At 36.9% G+C, this 15844-nt stretch overlaps 1 protein-coding gene across 1 annotated transcript; it reads right to left on the bottom strand.

Moving 5' to 3' along the window:
- Positions 1–4193: 4193 nt before the first annotated feature.
- On the bottom strand, positions 4194–5709 carry LOC116249916 (ethylene-responsive transcription factor ERF056-like). The gene has a single exon (XM_031623228.2). It carries the CDS (start codon positions 5484–5486, stop codon positions 4278–4280), a length of 1209 nt encoding a protein of 402 aa, XP_031479088.1. The 5' UTR covers positions 5487–5709; the 3' UTR covers positions 4194–4277.
- Positions 5710–15844: the final 10135 nt, after the last annotated feature.

The following is a 15844-nucleotide window of genomic DNA, read 5'->3' as shown; positions in this document are numbered from 1 at the left end:
TCCTTTTAACTTCTTTGTTTAATCTATTTTCTGGTCTCTTTCTGTTGTAACTATAGTTTTCTTGCTCCGTATCATATGAGAAAGAATGGGGTGAATGCTGCATGGTATAGCAGACATTTTATGCATACGGCGTTCATACAGGGGAGAGTATATAATGATGCATGGCATGGCTGGTGCCCACCAGAGCCCCTTGAGAGAGAAGTACGTCTTCTGCGACTGGCTGGACTCTGTTTAACCGTTAAACTGCGCGATATTGTTTATTTTTCCTGTTTTTGACATCCGAATTCATGCTAAACGCCATATATATTTCTTGGGGATGTTCGCTTGGTCTTCTGGGCGTATCTGCAATAGAGTATTTTCAGATGCATTCGGGCACAACCTTTCAAGGATAAACTACACTGAAGAAAAAAACAAAAATGATCAGTTTCTATGGTTAGACTGGTAACGCACATGGGCATTTATTAATTTTTCCAAAGCGTGAAGATCATGAACTTTCTTTGCTTTATCTGCAGGTATTTTGCAAAATGTTCTCTGTTATTCAAATCAGGTCCAGATCTTCCTAATTTCAAAGTTTGGCCGACAGTCTTATCTGCTTGTTTCAGCAGTGTTGCTTCCCAACTTTACTACAAAGGCCATCCGCTTGATTTCGTATGAGTTAGGGGAAATTATGTATGGATATTTTTGGCATGTTTTGACAAAAATCAGGCATTTCACGTTCCATGTTGCGCATGTTAATTTCTTTAACGACCCACATGATAGTGAGCAGATGAGCTACATGGGCTATATGCTCAGCTTCCTAATTGTTCTGAGCCACACAATTCTGTTCCTTAGAGGACCAAGCTACTGCACCAACTCTAGAAAAAAGATATACTTGGAAGTTGATATTTGTTGTAATCCTTGCAACCATCAAAGTCAACATGATGATAACTACTAGATTTAAATCTTCAACTTCAATGTATACTTTCAACCTTTTGTTCCTTTCAAACATTTGAATATTTATTTGGAGTATGCCATAATTGCCATTGGGGCCAACATAGATTTGCTTGTTATCAACTGATAAGGCTTGTAGGTAAGCTTACATTAGGTTTTGTACACAACATTAAATACATCATAAACTAACAACCTGAAATTAGGACATATCGATTTTCAGAATTGGTACTTAAAAAAAATCTTTAGCTGTACCATCATATCATTGTCATTTTCTATGTCACTGTCTGGAAGATCAGTTTAGACTGTGGAAGTATTTTGCATACTTTGGCTTTACTTTCATCATTAATATAGTCTTCTCACTGTTTTACATAAAGCATTTATTTCATGCCACCATTTCGAAACACATTTTTCACATATAGATGCCACATATCTAGGTCATAACATGCAAATTTATCACTTCGGGACGTGTCATTTGTTATTTCATTAAGGTCTAGCCACTAAGTGAGTTCATCTAATAAATTTAGATAATATAACCAAATAGCTAACATGGTCTAAAAAGTAGAGGGATCAAACTCCCCATGTTTCATTGCTACATTGTTCAACAAGATCATCTAGTGGATCAAATTGATTCTTAATTGGACCACTAGATTCACCATTGAGTTCTTCCAAGAACTGCCCTTCTCTACTCACAATATGTACCATAATTTCATGAAACTTTTTTTTTGGATACTCTTTTATCTTATGGACGTGTTATCCATCTCATCAAGTTTCATACCTAAACTTTTTATGTGCCACAGATTGTTGATGTACGTTTGGTAGTTGAAAATTTTATAAATATACTTTCAATAAATACTTGTGTGAATCGAATGCCAAATGATAAAAACATTTGTATACTTATAGTGGCAAGTCGGGTCTCTCCACAGGGAATGGGATATATTCAAGAATCGAATCCAAAGAAATTCACTTACTAATCAAATAAAAATAAAGTATCTACTAAGAACAAGAACTCAAGCAAAGATGAAAATACTCTTAAGCAACTCCTAACTAAGGTCTTCCTGGCATCCTGTTTTCAACACCCCAAGGCCAAGATTGTCTTTTTTGCACTTCACAAAACTCTTCAATGGCTTCCAAAAGTTATCCTTAATTTGGCAAAGCTCAAATATCATCTAAAAACTCAAGAAATCATGTTAGAACACCAAAGCAATGACCAAACCTAAATACCCTAACACAACCATTAACAACACCAACCCTAACCTTAAAACTAAGTACCAAACTATTCATCAAGCAGGCTAATTATATATAATAAAGAAACTAACAAAACAAATCTACCACAAGTAATCCTTGCCTATTGGACTATGTGTAACAACCAACCCAGAGTTATACCGGGCTCGAGCCCAAGGTCCGACGAATCCCAACCTGCCCCTTTTCAGTTTTAGTTCAAGCCTAAAAAAAAAAATAGAAACTAGGACAAGCAATCATTTAACAATTCCTTTTTATGAGCCTTTGAAGATATCTCGCAATATTCAATATATGACTAAACTTTTCTAAGTAGGGAGTTACAATATACCACCCTCAAGACACATGCATCAATGTGCGTGGGACCATAGGTTCGGGTGAACCATGCCCTGATACCATATTAACGACCAGGCACAAGGACCGGCCGGTGGTTCGACTGATCCCAACCCACCTCTAGTAGTCTTTGTTTCAGCCCAAAAAATGTTAAGAACCAAGATAACCAATCACTTAACAATCTCATTTATAATCCCTTGAAAATCTATCATAATCTTCAATACGAAACTAAACTTTTCAAAGTGGGGCATTGCACACATATGAAAATAATATAAATAAAAGAAATTATCAGAAAAATAAACTATTTAAATAAGAAATTATTCTACCCCTACTGGAGGACAAATCAAGAGTATAGACAGAACTTCTGAAACATAGTGTTGGAAGGTAAATCGAATCCATATTCTGCAAAAGTAGTAAGGTTGTCTGACGCTAACACACTGAGAAACCCAAGCCCTTCTACAGAAAAAATGTTTCCAGAAAGACAAGACATGCTCATTTCAAATCTGATAAAATTTCGTACCAAAATCTGAAATCTAGAAAAAATTTATTTTGAAAAATGAGTAAAACCTCAACCAAATTACCTTCCAATTGGCTGGAAATTGGTCTGCAGGCAGTCAAGACAAGGATGAAAATACTAGAGAAAAGCTGGCCTTAAAAAAAGCTTCAGAAATCATCATAATTTTGTGTATTTGATGGCTGAGAATCAGTTCTTACTTTCAGTTCAGCAACCTAAAGCTACGCTTGATTCACAATGTAGCCCTAACCCAAACACAACTAAAGCAACTCTACTGTAATTCTAAACCTATTCAGCACTAAGCAGATCGATAAATTAACTATGCTAAATTTGGAAATTACGTGGACAAAGACAACGAGACAATGACCTAGACAAAATTCTATCGTATAAACTATAAACACACGATACAAGCATAACTCTAATTCTATTATGCGAAATGAGAAATACTGATTGAACACATAAATCTAAACCCCTAAGCGATAAACTATAAAGTAAGCAACAACGAATTTAAAACCAAATTTGAATTTAAAGGCAGTCTACAATTGAAGCAAAACAAAGAAGGAAATAACTCATAATTCTAGAAGTTGTAAGTGTGGACCAATGGAGTTTCATTTTACTCGCCAAAATTTGAGCCAGAAGGGCAAACACCAACTCTTCGGATTTCTTATGTATTTTTTGGCAGTAATGGAAGGGAGCGCATCTGGCGGTCTCTCAGCTTTCCTTCATGGAAAAGACTTTTTGGACGATTTAATAGAATGATGCTTTATTTAAAATAGCTCTCTTGATTTTGTGTAGTTTTCAGGCTCTAATCCTGTAGTATCTGAAAGCTTGGATTTTCGATGCGTAAGTTTTCCTGGGCATGTGATCTTTATGATTGTGCCACCAACTTACAGTAAGCAAAGTGGAAAATGAGATGCAACGTTCATCGTGGTGGGCGTGGTGAGGCTCCTCATTTTAAGAATGCAGTCTATTGCCATTTCTTATAGAAAGAAGAACCCTAAGAGATTGTATAATAGGTGTTGTCAACAGGATTTTGAGAAAGTCTGCGGCTCAACAAATGAATGCATAACAATCTGTGGAATCTGGTAGTGCTTGAAAAGATGCAGAACGACATGATTCATTGGAAGTAACGCAATTTGGCATTCAGATATACATGAAGACTTCAAAGGTGACTAAAAACCTAAGCGCATGTTGATCTTCTTCTCCACTCCCCATGTAACTATTACTTGATATTCAATGAAAAAGAAGATCTAAGAAGAAAAAGTTAACAAGAATCAGTAGTAGGGAGTAATGCCCATATCATTTCCATGTCCAGTGAAGGCATTCTGCTCAACGAAATTTCATCTGTTTCAGAACAGTCTGTAGTCTTCGTACTGCAGGTTGTCTCCTCCTCACAATTGCTCTGCAGCTCCGCTGGACATTCTTTATTTGATGAATTCAAGGGTGGAGAAGCTGCAGATGAATCAACGGTGCTGCTTTTCAGTTGCCGGTCACAGCTTTGTTGATCACGTGAAGCAGCAGTGTCATTAAATGACTGTAATTTTGCATCGAGGAGGGCACAAGTTGCAGAGCACAGTGAGGTTCCATTTCCATTCTGCTGAGATCTGTCAGCTTCAGTCTTCAACTGATGTTTGAGGTTAGGGAAGTTCAGATGAGCACAGTCACCTCTCAGCCTGTAGGCCGCCGTGTCATAAGCCAATGCTGCAGCTTCTGGTGTGTCAAATGTACCCAGCCACAGCCTTGTTCTGTTTCTAGGCAATCTAATCTCTGCAACCCATTTGCCCCAGTGCCGCTGTCGAACACCCCTGAAGAGCTTGCTTGATGCTGGATTCTTGTCTGAAGGTTTTCTTGTTGAGTACTTCATTGGTTGCGGCACGGCATGGAGCCAATCAATTTGCCCAGTCACTTTCTGCTGTTTGATGCTGTGGGCTTGGTTTTGTGATGTAAAACTCAAAGTGTTCTCATGCCATTTATGATGCAGTTGAAGATGAATGTTCTGGAATTCAGACTTTGAGAATGCTTGACTTTGGAAGGCCTGTGACTGTGGAAGAGCCAGAGGGATGTGGATGTCCTCTAATTTAGACTGCCAAATCGTCGGTTTTAATTCCAACAGGTCTGAAGAAGATTTTGATATTGGAGTGCAAGATGATGATAATGATGAAGGAGAAAACAAAGAGAAGGAACATGGAACCTTGGTTGAGTCACTGCTTGGGTGGCAGATAAGAGGATCACTCAGAGGAAGAGTTTTTGTCTCTACATTGTAATGGAAAGGTACAGTCATCCCTGATACCAAAGAACTCCTCTTCTGAAATGTGGTCACTGGCATCAGTTGCACGTCATCAGTATAGTTGTTTGATGGAGCGTCGAATATCATCGGCTTTGCCGTCATGTTCTTCACTGTGATTCCTCCCAGATAAAAGTATGGAAGCTCCTTCTCTGCAGATTTTGCTGCACTTGGAACCTGGCCTTCCATACAACAATGGCAGTTTTAAAAGCCTTTAGTTGAAACAGCAGGCCTTACAGCATCCCCTGTATAATTGTCAACAGGAGACAAAATTTTGTGCCCGAATGTTGCTGTAGATGCAGATAAGAAGAATTTTCTCAGTTTGAGAGGTTGAATAGCTTTATGCTCCAACAGCTCACAGAAAGCAGATGTACAAGCCCCCGTTGAACCATGGACCTATATATGTTCATAACTTTGACTTCCTTGAGGGGTCCCTTCTGATCTATCAGGAGCCAATTACATTCATACGTCTGTAATACATGTTCCATCCCTTGTCTGCTCCATGTCAGAAAGAAACAATTGAAAATAAGCACCTTACAAATAACCAGCACCCTTTTCATCAATCCATTTCATTGGTTTCAGAGCAGATAGATTTGTCAATCCATTGATGATGGAGACTTCCTCTTGGATCCTGTCCACCACTTCTGGGTTATGATTTAAAATCATAATTGAGTTCATAAAAAAATCCTTTATCATCATCAGCTGCATCATAACAAAACTCCATGAGAATAACTATTCAAATGCATGAACCAAGCTCACCTAAATCTCCTAATAATTTAACTTGGTCCTCCTTTCCAGACAGTTTTATTTGGCTCATCATCAGTACAGCCACAGTATAGCTCCAAATACCGAATACCTAATAAGAATGATTATGACAATTTAACCACTATTTGGTTTAGATGATCAGAAAAATGTGCGTTGTCAGAAAACTGATGGATTGCTTTTCTTATTCAGGCGCAGTTGCTTGTTGACATCCTTGCTTGTTGCATTGGGACTATTAATTATATTCAGCATGAAGTGCAAGCTTAGCTTTTAATCTTTCCAGCTAGACCCTATTTGGCCTCCATCTGCTGACTGTCCAGGTGCCAATTAGGCGCACAGACCGCTGCTGGACCACCCTTTACAGATTGAGTTTTCTAATGCTAAATTTCAATCCAGAGTTGCAGAAAAGATGCCCGGTTTCTGAATAACCACTGGAGACATCAGTAGTGTACCTTTTGATAATCAGAAAACATGGCAATTATGAGGCCTCCATAATCATAGGCTATATAATTCACTTTGCCCCCTCTCTCTCTTGCCCTGATCTAAATGAATTTATAAGCTTTGATTCATTAGAATTTCATGGACAACTTCTTTGTCAAAGTACATTCTTTCCATGGAAGAATCCTATAGCATGATGGTAATGTACTCTCTTGATTTATTTAAAAACACAAGCACATGGCACATGTAGACCAGCTTAGTGCATTCTGTACTGTGAGATGTTTCAATTCTTTATTGAATTTTTTTTCCTCGTGACAAAGAAAAACATGAAGGATGAATCAGCAGTAGAAGAGAAAGGCAATTGCTAGAGAAAAAGGTATGCTAAAGGACAAGCAGAGTCGCAGCTTACGTTAAAGGAGAGAGTTCAGGGCAGGAATGCAAGAGGTAAAAGCTGACCAACCATTAGGTGACAAATAAGAAGCTCTTACGACCGTGAGTAACCAACGATCCTCTCTCTACGTTTTTTAAATGCTTAAGAAACAGCATAAAGCGGAAGAAACTACAACCCAGTTTCCTTCTTTAACAGTCAGCATATGCTGAAAGCATCTCAAGAAAGATTGAAAAGCATGCTGTTTTTATGATCCTCATCTGCAAGAGAAGTTCTTTTTATGACAGATATGAATGTGGGATTGGCATTGTGTGATTACAGTAGATGAACATTTTTTCCAGTCATACACAAAAAGAGGAACTTACATGATCTATAAATTTGAAACTTTGGTTAATTTTCCACTCTAGTTTCTGATTTAATTTAATTATGCAACAGGTTGCACCAACCAACAAGAAAACAGTCCACATATCTCTGTCTTCTTTTGCGTTAACAACCCATTCCAGGCAGGTGATGCTCTATCATGACCAACTCACCCTCTCTCTCTCTCTCTTTCAATCTCTGCCTAATTGAAAAAAAGAAAGAAAGGCATAAAAGACTGTGGCATCAATGTGGCCTACAAAGAAGTTTTACCGAACCTTCTACTGCTTTTGCTGGCTTACATGTGAACGTGGCAGTTTGCAAGAGGAGAGGCCAGTCGCTTACATGTGAACATGGCCGTTCGCGAGAGGTGAGGCCACCTCCAGCTTTTTGTAGTCCAGGGCTGCTTTGGGACCTGGGTGGTTTACAGTATACCTTTTAATCAAATGTCATGCAACTACGTTTGCAGTCCATTGAAGTAACACCCACAGCCACAGGAACAGAAACTGAGGTTGCGTTGTCATGTTGACGCTCAGGCCAGGCACTTACATGTGAATGCACGCAAAGATGCAAGTGTTTTTCTTTTTCTAATTTTATGCATGGAAACCACAAGCTGAGCCTATTATTCATGTTAAGGCCCATCAAGTTCAATTTAGATGCCATATGAAGTATGACAGAAGGAAGTCCAGCAAGTTATTCATGTTATGACCCACAGATTCAATTACAAAAATGCCTAAAGTGTGACATGTGAAACAAGTCAGTCCAATTAGTTTATATTCATGTTAAGACTCATGGATTTCAATTAAGATCCACAAAGTATGAATTGGTATGAACAATGGAAGAAGAATGTCCAAGTAGTTACTCATGTTCAGATTCATAGAATTCAATTTAAATGCCTAAAACATGACTTTGAACAACGTCGGTTCTATGTAATCCGCGATTTTTCAGTGTGAATGCACAAAACCCATCTTTTTTCTTTTCTTTTCTAACCAGGTGTTTGTTTGGTTTGATTTGTATTTATCACAATATTTGACATGAATTTTTCATATTTAAGGCTCATATAAATTGGGATTTGGGTCCAAAATGCACATTTCTTAACTGAGCCACAGATTTGATCAAACGCCAACTTCGAGCACAAGAGAAAGCATCTGCCAAGTCTTCTCAGGTCTGCCAAAATTGCATTTTATTTCAGTGTGAGAACACAAATCAGGGCAGGGGATGGGTGGCCTCCTAAAATGTCAAACGATCAGCGTCATGGCAACAGGTCACATTAACTAAACCTTATATCTTTGGTGTTCTTGGATTGTCTGTCAGTGCATTCTGTTTCTTCTTAGAAAAAAAAAGGATAAACGCTAACCACACAGCAGTAATGACCATGTCCTTCTCAATGTCAAGCTCAAATTTTATTTGTAGAAAATGCTGACACTTTTGATTTTAAAATCCTTAATGATCTTGTCTTTACTTTAAAACTTTGTCTCTCTTATTTGTCCAAACTTATATCCGTGAGCATTTCGAATCCATCCGTAAACACAGAGAATACATTTTTTTTTTCAAAAAAAAAAACGCGGTAAATTAAATGGTAGTTTAAAACTTTTAAAAAACGCATTTTTTGAAAAAAAATTATAAAAAACGAAAGAACACGTTTTTAATGCGTTTTTTCACTTTATTTCATTTTTTTTCTGTTTTTTAATGCCAAACAGTGTTTTTTTATTTTTTATTTGTTGCAAATTTATTTATCTTTTGATGTTTGTGTTATTAATTTCTCACTTATTTTATTTTTCCCTCATTTTTAGTTTTTTAAAATGTTTAAAAATTTACCATATTTTTGTCATTTTTTTCAAGCTAGGCATATTATACCCGAGAAAAACCTTGCTGTTTAAAACTCTGAGATGTTAGTTGTGAGTATGCCGTAAATGCACTAGCGGAGCTACCGTATGGTTGGTGTATGTTATTACTGTGATGAAGCTGGACTTGGGCGATACCTACAAGTACCTCGCAAGCATCCATCCCACTAAATCAAAGACTGATCAGTATCAGTCACCTGAAATTTTTTTACTCCCCCACTGCCATAAAGTTAACGTTCTTATAAGAAAGATCATGCATCTATGAAATTAGACAGCATAACATGAGCACCCCCGACACACACACACACACGCACACACACAGAGAGAGAGAGACAGAGTCTTGTCTTGTGTGTTCATTGCTTCTTACATGTCAAACTTCATACCTGTGTCATGTATTTGGTAAGATAAATGTGAATGTACATATGTACACCTCTTCACACTTTTGCATACCGAGCCAAAGCCGCCTACCCTTTCTTCCATTCATCAGTGTAGCAATCCTACTTTTAGTACCTTGAGGTGATGCCTCCACTAGATTGAAAGACAATATTAATGGATTTACCATCTGATCTTTAGGCTCGACCCTTTCAATCGGCCAGCTGCCGGATGAGTAAATAATTAAATTCCACTGCCAAAAGTTTTTACATTGCGTTGGTTTGTTATGCAGTATTGTATTTTTAATAATAGTTTATGATTAATTTTTTGTAAGAAAGTTTAAATTTTTGCCATCCAGCACCATCTAACGGCTGGCAGATTCCAAACGAGTACTAATGTTATTTTTTTGTACATTGAGTGTGTTACTCCTCGTTCGTAAATAAGTGTTTCACTCATCAATTTGACGTTACAAGTTCAACTCCTGTTTCATAGTTAAATGTTTAACTCATCAATTTGAGGTTACAAGTTCAAAACCTGAAATTGCACAAAGGTTTTCACTCACCTACGTAGTTCTTCGCCAACTGAGCGAAATAATGAAATTATTTAAAAGAACCCTTGTTAATAATAATCAGAATAATAATACTATAATATGTCATAAAAGATTACCTTACCATATTAATAATCATGACATCCACCTTCAAAGTTTTTTTTTTAATATCTGCGGGCACGGACAATGTCGAAGTGCTTGACAGACAACTGAAGAAAAGGCTTGATGATTATTGTCATAAAACATTCATTATCATATCCCCATTAAAATGCCATAAAAGTGCCTTAAAGGGCATAGTGCAATTTAGACAGTTCGAGTCATGTTTTAGTGTGCTGCTCAAAACGAAAGAAAGCACGACAGCTGAGTTCGATGATGCACCGTGCGGATACCCCAAAGTGAGCCCCTAATTAAGCGAGAACCTTGAAGGTAGAGCTGAATACGAGTTGAGTCGAGTCTGAGTTCAGTCAGCTCGAACTCAGCTCGACTAATAAAACCTCGAGCTCGACTCGATTAATGCTCGACAAACTCATTTGAATAGAATTGATATTCATCGTTACGTGTTGAACTCGAACTCGTCTCAATTAAGGCTCGACAAACTCGTAATCTCGTTTGAATATATCGACTTGATTAAGGCTCGACAAACTTGAATAAGACTCGAGCTCAACTCAGCAGTTACGTGTTGAGCTCGAACTCAACTCAATTATCTGAACGAGTCGACTCATGAGGTTCACTTCGACTCGTTAAGCAAATGACTCGGCTCCAGCTCATTCACGAGCCGAACTCGTAGTTCGCCCTTACTTGAAGGCATAAGTGTATGACATTTTGAAGAGTTCTGGGCGTTTTCCCTAAGTAAACATTAAAAAAAAAAAAAACTACCAAAGCAAGTTTGGTTGAAGAACAATGGGAATCCATCTAATTGGTTATTGAATTAGAAAATAGATTAGATGAATGAAGGACACTTTTGGGAGTGGTTAGGTGGGGTTAGTGTATGAAGCTGAAGGAAGCATGTGACCAGCAAATTGGCCTTAACCATTTGGATCATCTCGATTGGCTATGTTCTTTCTTTTTTTTATAGCTACATATAATATTTGCTTCCTTATCTTGAGCTCCCACAAGCGTGATGGAATTGTCATATATAAATAATCCATGAGACCCTGTTTAGGTCAGAGACAAAAATAAGCAAAGAATACTTGAACTTTTTTGAAAAAATTATTTTAAACAAACCATGGAATCAAATCTCTTGTGGACCAATATTCGATGTGCCTGCATCTCTTGTTAGAAATGTAGTCACAAATTGGTATCCTTTTGCGCCTTAAACTGCGACGTTTTTCTCTGGTATAATGCTACAAGTTTGAAAAAATAAAAAAGGAGAAAAGTATCATACATTTTTTAAAAATTTTAAAAATTCTTAAAAATTAGGGAAAATAAGAAAATAACAAGATAACATAAAAAAAGTATACAAGCAACACATAAAGTTAGAAAATGGAAATAAGCAGTTCGACAATTTTTTTTTTTACGTTTTCTTTTCATTTTCACATTTCCTAAAAAAAAAACAGTTTAGCTGATTTATTTTTCATAATTTTAATACATTTTTTTAAAAAAAAACGTTTTTTGTGATCATGGCTGTAGGTATTGCTACTCCTAATACATGTTATCGATAACATGTACTATCATGTCAACTTTTTATGAAAGTACTGCTTATATATGCATGGCAACTTCTTGTACTTTGACAAAATGAAAGAATATGCTAGCTTTCCATCTCAAACTCATGATGTGTCATCAATTGAGTGATCGGATGAGGACCCAAATGGAAACCCTAAAACCAGGTATTCCTATGAAAGCTAGTTTCTCTCACTACCCTTAATTTGGTATCACTTAAAAGATGTTTGTAACCACGCAGCAAAATATTATGAAATTTAATCAAGAATATGAAGTCTCTTCTTTATGTTCTCGGAGTACCACTTTTCTCTAACAGCATACATTTTTCTATTATGGCTTTAATGTACTTGATTTGGTGGTGGATGCTTCAAATTAATGTTAAGTGGTGCTGCGTACTTTGGGGAAAATGATGGCATGTAAGGATACCATCATTAATGATTCCTAGAATAATGAAGATCTCTTTAGCAAGAAAGCTAAACTGATTTTCTCCACGAAGTATTGTGTAGATTCTTACTAAAATCGTACCTTGACAATGAGATTATCAGACTCACTTTGTAGTAAACTGAAAATATGTTCAGATGAATTAAAATCTATAGATAATGAATGTTTAAAGTAATAACAACTAATGACACCTATTAAGGTTTTTAGGAGGAAATCCTAACATCCAAGTAAAGGCCGAAACTTCCCTCCCTTTGTCCATCCCCACACCCCAGGGCTGCTTTCGGTGCATCAGGAAAACGCCCTTGCTATGCTTCACCTTGTATGTTAGTGATCATTTTTTTTTGCAGCACAGAGAATTGATGCCACAAGATTTTGAAGGAGAGACTGGTTGCCTACCATAGGGGCGGAGCCAGGAGGAGGGCTGCATGGGCTCTGACCCCACCTCAATTTTTTTTAATTACATGTAAATTTTAGAAAATTTTACTTGTCCTGTATACAAATTTAAAAAATGATATTTTGGTCTGTGTCAAAATTTAAAAACTTTAATTTGGCCCCCCTTATAAAAAATTTCTGGCTCCGCTGCTACCTACCAGCCCCTGCCCTGTTTGTTGCACCCCCTGAGAATTATAATGGTTGCGTAGTAAAAGAGACATTTAATTTTTTAAGCATTGTGAATTCAGTGGTTGCAATTGGGACCAACTTATGGTGGATATGTGTTTTTTTTACTTAGTCTTGCACTAAAAGTTTGGAGATGCTTTAGTGGTAGTTTGAATGTAGACAAACGCTTTGCATTATTATTATATTATCCGTTTGGTTCTAACCTATAGAGATAGCTTGGCCTAGGGTTGGTAGAAGCTGAAAACTGTTTTTTTATAGCCTATAATAATATAAAATAGCATAAAATATAAAGCACAAGTAACCCAAGTCACAACAAGATGAAGATCCTCCTAATGACTTCTCTAAATTGGCGTCATACTTTAATTATTTTTAGGAAATTTGAACCTTCTTGTTCTTGTTGATCAATATTTTTGGTACCCAAATTTTGTCATCTGCTGCTTTGTTTTATAGATAAGATTTTAAGTCCCTATTGTGTGGATGCTGATGTATTCTTAACGAGATTTCCTGACTTTCTTAATTTATATAAGCGCATTTATATAATTTTGCCCCCTAATCACAATTTTTAAGAGCGAGACGGTTTCTTGTTTTTTTCTAAAACTTTGTATGGCCGTGACATAGGAGAACTTTGTCTCCAAACCACGTAAAAATCTTTGTGTCTTTTTCATCTTTCTTTTCTTCATTTTCTTGTCTTGTTGTCACTAGTGAAGCTGATAGAGAGCCTCGTTCCTAACATTTATCCATTGAGTGATTTTGAGGGGTGAACAAAAAGCTCGATTCGTTAAAGCTTGGCTTGTGAACGAGTTTATGGGTCAACTCGTTCAAATAATCGAGTTGAGTTTGAGCTCAACACGTAACTGCCGAGTCGAGCTCGAGCCTTAATCGAGTTTGTCAGGCCTTAATGAAGTTGATATATTCAAACAAGCTTATGAGTTTGTCCAGCCTTAATCGAGTCAAACTCGAGCTCAACACATAACGATGAATATCAATTTCATTCAAACGAGTCTGTCGAGCCTTAATCGAGTCAAACTCGAACTCAACACGTAACGATAAATATCAATTCCATTCAAACGAGTTTGTCGAGCCTTAATCGAGTCAAGTTCGAGCTCAACATGTAACGATGAATATCAATTCTAATCAAATGAGTTTGTCGAGTTCGAGCTCAACACGTAAAGATGAATATTATTTCTATTCAAACGAGTTTGTCGAGCCTTAATCGATGCGAGCTCGAGCTCAACACATAACTGCCGAGTCGAGCTCAAGTTGCTTCCGTCAATCTATTTTCGAGCTCGACCCGAGTGGAGCTCGAGCTCGACTCGGACTGATGTTCAAAGATACAATTAAATGGTTGATTTCTTCTTGTGATGTCATTATTTTTTTGTTAAGATTTTGATAATATTAGCCAAGGTTAATGCCTCAAACTTTTAATTGCAAGCCCATCAATTACTTTTCTATTTTTTATTGAGCACAATATTGAACTAAACTCTTTCATTAAGTCCATGAATTTTTTATTTAAAGAGATTGATTGATATATATTTCTTTTCCTTTCGTAAAAAAAAAGTGTGACTCTTGGTGTTAAGATAACATTCTTTATAAACTTGTATAAAAAATGAGTGGCGAACACTTTATAAACGTGATGTGCACGTTGCTCTTACTTTCCGGTCAATGCTGTGAAGGACTATTCCAATCTAATCCCATTTTCTCGGAAAAGTTGATCTCTTGATCCAGGTAAAGCTAGATGCCTCAATCTTGGCCCATGTCTTGCTGACAAGTGGACGCGTTGAACATGAGATGCTGACTAGTTCTTCTTTCAGGTAAAATAAGAGATTCTCTCAGGGGGCGTTTGATTCGCTTGGAATCAATGAAATTTTAGAATTTTAATCCTCATTCTTAAAGAATGAGAATTGTGTTATCAAATATTAGAATGGTCAATCATGGTTTTAAATCAGATAATGTCCTTAAACATATCCATTTTCCCGGATGTTCACATATTTGGGTTCAAATGCAAATGAGAAAAGGTATATCTAAATCCAAACCCAAAATATGATTTCACAATCAATGTGTTCCGAATCCGTTTTCTAGAGTTGCATTTGAAACAAGAATGGATTGTGATCGAACCACATAGTTTGTTTTACGTGGGTCATGTCTTGTTTCAAGATTTATCTAACAGAAGCCCACTTACTTATTTACCCACTTACTTATTTATATTATATTTCTTATTTCTTGGTGTGGTGTAGGCATATCATGCTCTTATATTATAAGTATAAGAATAACGAATAATTCTCATTTTTCTTATAATATACCTTGGTTATGCATTTTAATCTTTGACTCGTGATTTTAAGATTTTGATTCATGATTATAAATAATTTAAATGTATAGGCGATTATATGTTCATTTTATTAGATGTAGAGCGTGGAGTTTGATTATTCTCCTTTTGTATTTGTATTCTAGCGCCCTAAAAACATCATGATATTAAAGTTTTTTTTTTTTTTAAGTTTGTCGAGTTTTTTCCAAGATTTTCTCTAAAAAACAGCTTTAGCAAAAATACCCGAGACAAATTTTGCCATCAAAAACTCGAAAACGGTATTTGCGACAATGGGCAATTGTCTGTTTAGGGAAGGGGGATGATCTAAATGCTCATGAAGATACTAAGTTAGAATGCTAGAGGTCTCGCTAGCGGTCTTGCTTTTGCTCAACCAGACCTTATTATGATGCTACATTGCAGTTGTTTCCTATATTATGCTAACACAGCAGAATCTTCGCAAGCTTGGTATGAAGCTTAAAGATTGTATCTCTGTCTTCCTTGGCCTACACTGGTTGATATTGTTTGAATCTGCTGAGTTCTCAAGTTCAACTTCCTTCGTCCACTCTGCCTAACATTAGATGCATTACTTCAATGCGACATGTAATGCGAATGAGCAGAAGACCCTGCAGGCCCCTGCTGGTGTATATTCAACAGTTTGGTCTTCTTTATGCTATTCTTTCTCACCTTGGATTTCGCCAATGGTGGATCAACAAGGTCATGACTTTGGTCACACCTCGGTGTCTTTCGTGGTGTTCATCAATGGTCGGAAAGGGGAGTGGTTTCTTCCAAAGATGAGAATCCGACCCTTTTCCCCCCTGA

Source organism: Nymphaea colorata, chromosome 3 (genome assembly GCF_008831285.2).
Source record: "Nymphaea colorata isolate Beijing-Zhang1983 chromosome 3, ASM883128v2, whole genome shotgun sequence".
In the NCBI taxonomy this organism is placed as follows: domain Eukaryota; kingdom Viridiplantae; phylum Streptophyta; class Magnoliopsida; order Nymphaeales; family Nymphaeaceae; genus Nymphaea; species Nymphaea colorata.
The sequence above is the reverse complement of the archived record's forward strand: the minus strand, read 5'-3'. Positions and strand labels throughout refer to the sequence as shown.

Excerpts from the sequence above, each read along its gene's own strand:
- LOC116249916 (XM_031623228.2), bottom strand. The coding sequence starts at position 5,486 with ATGGAAGGCCAGGTTCCAAGTGCAGCAAAATCTGCAGAGAAGGAGCTT.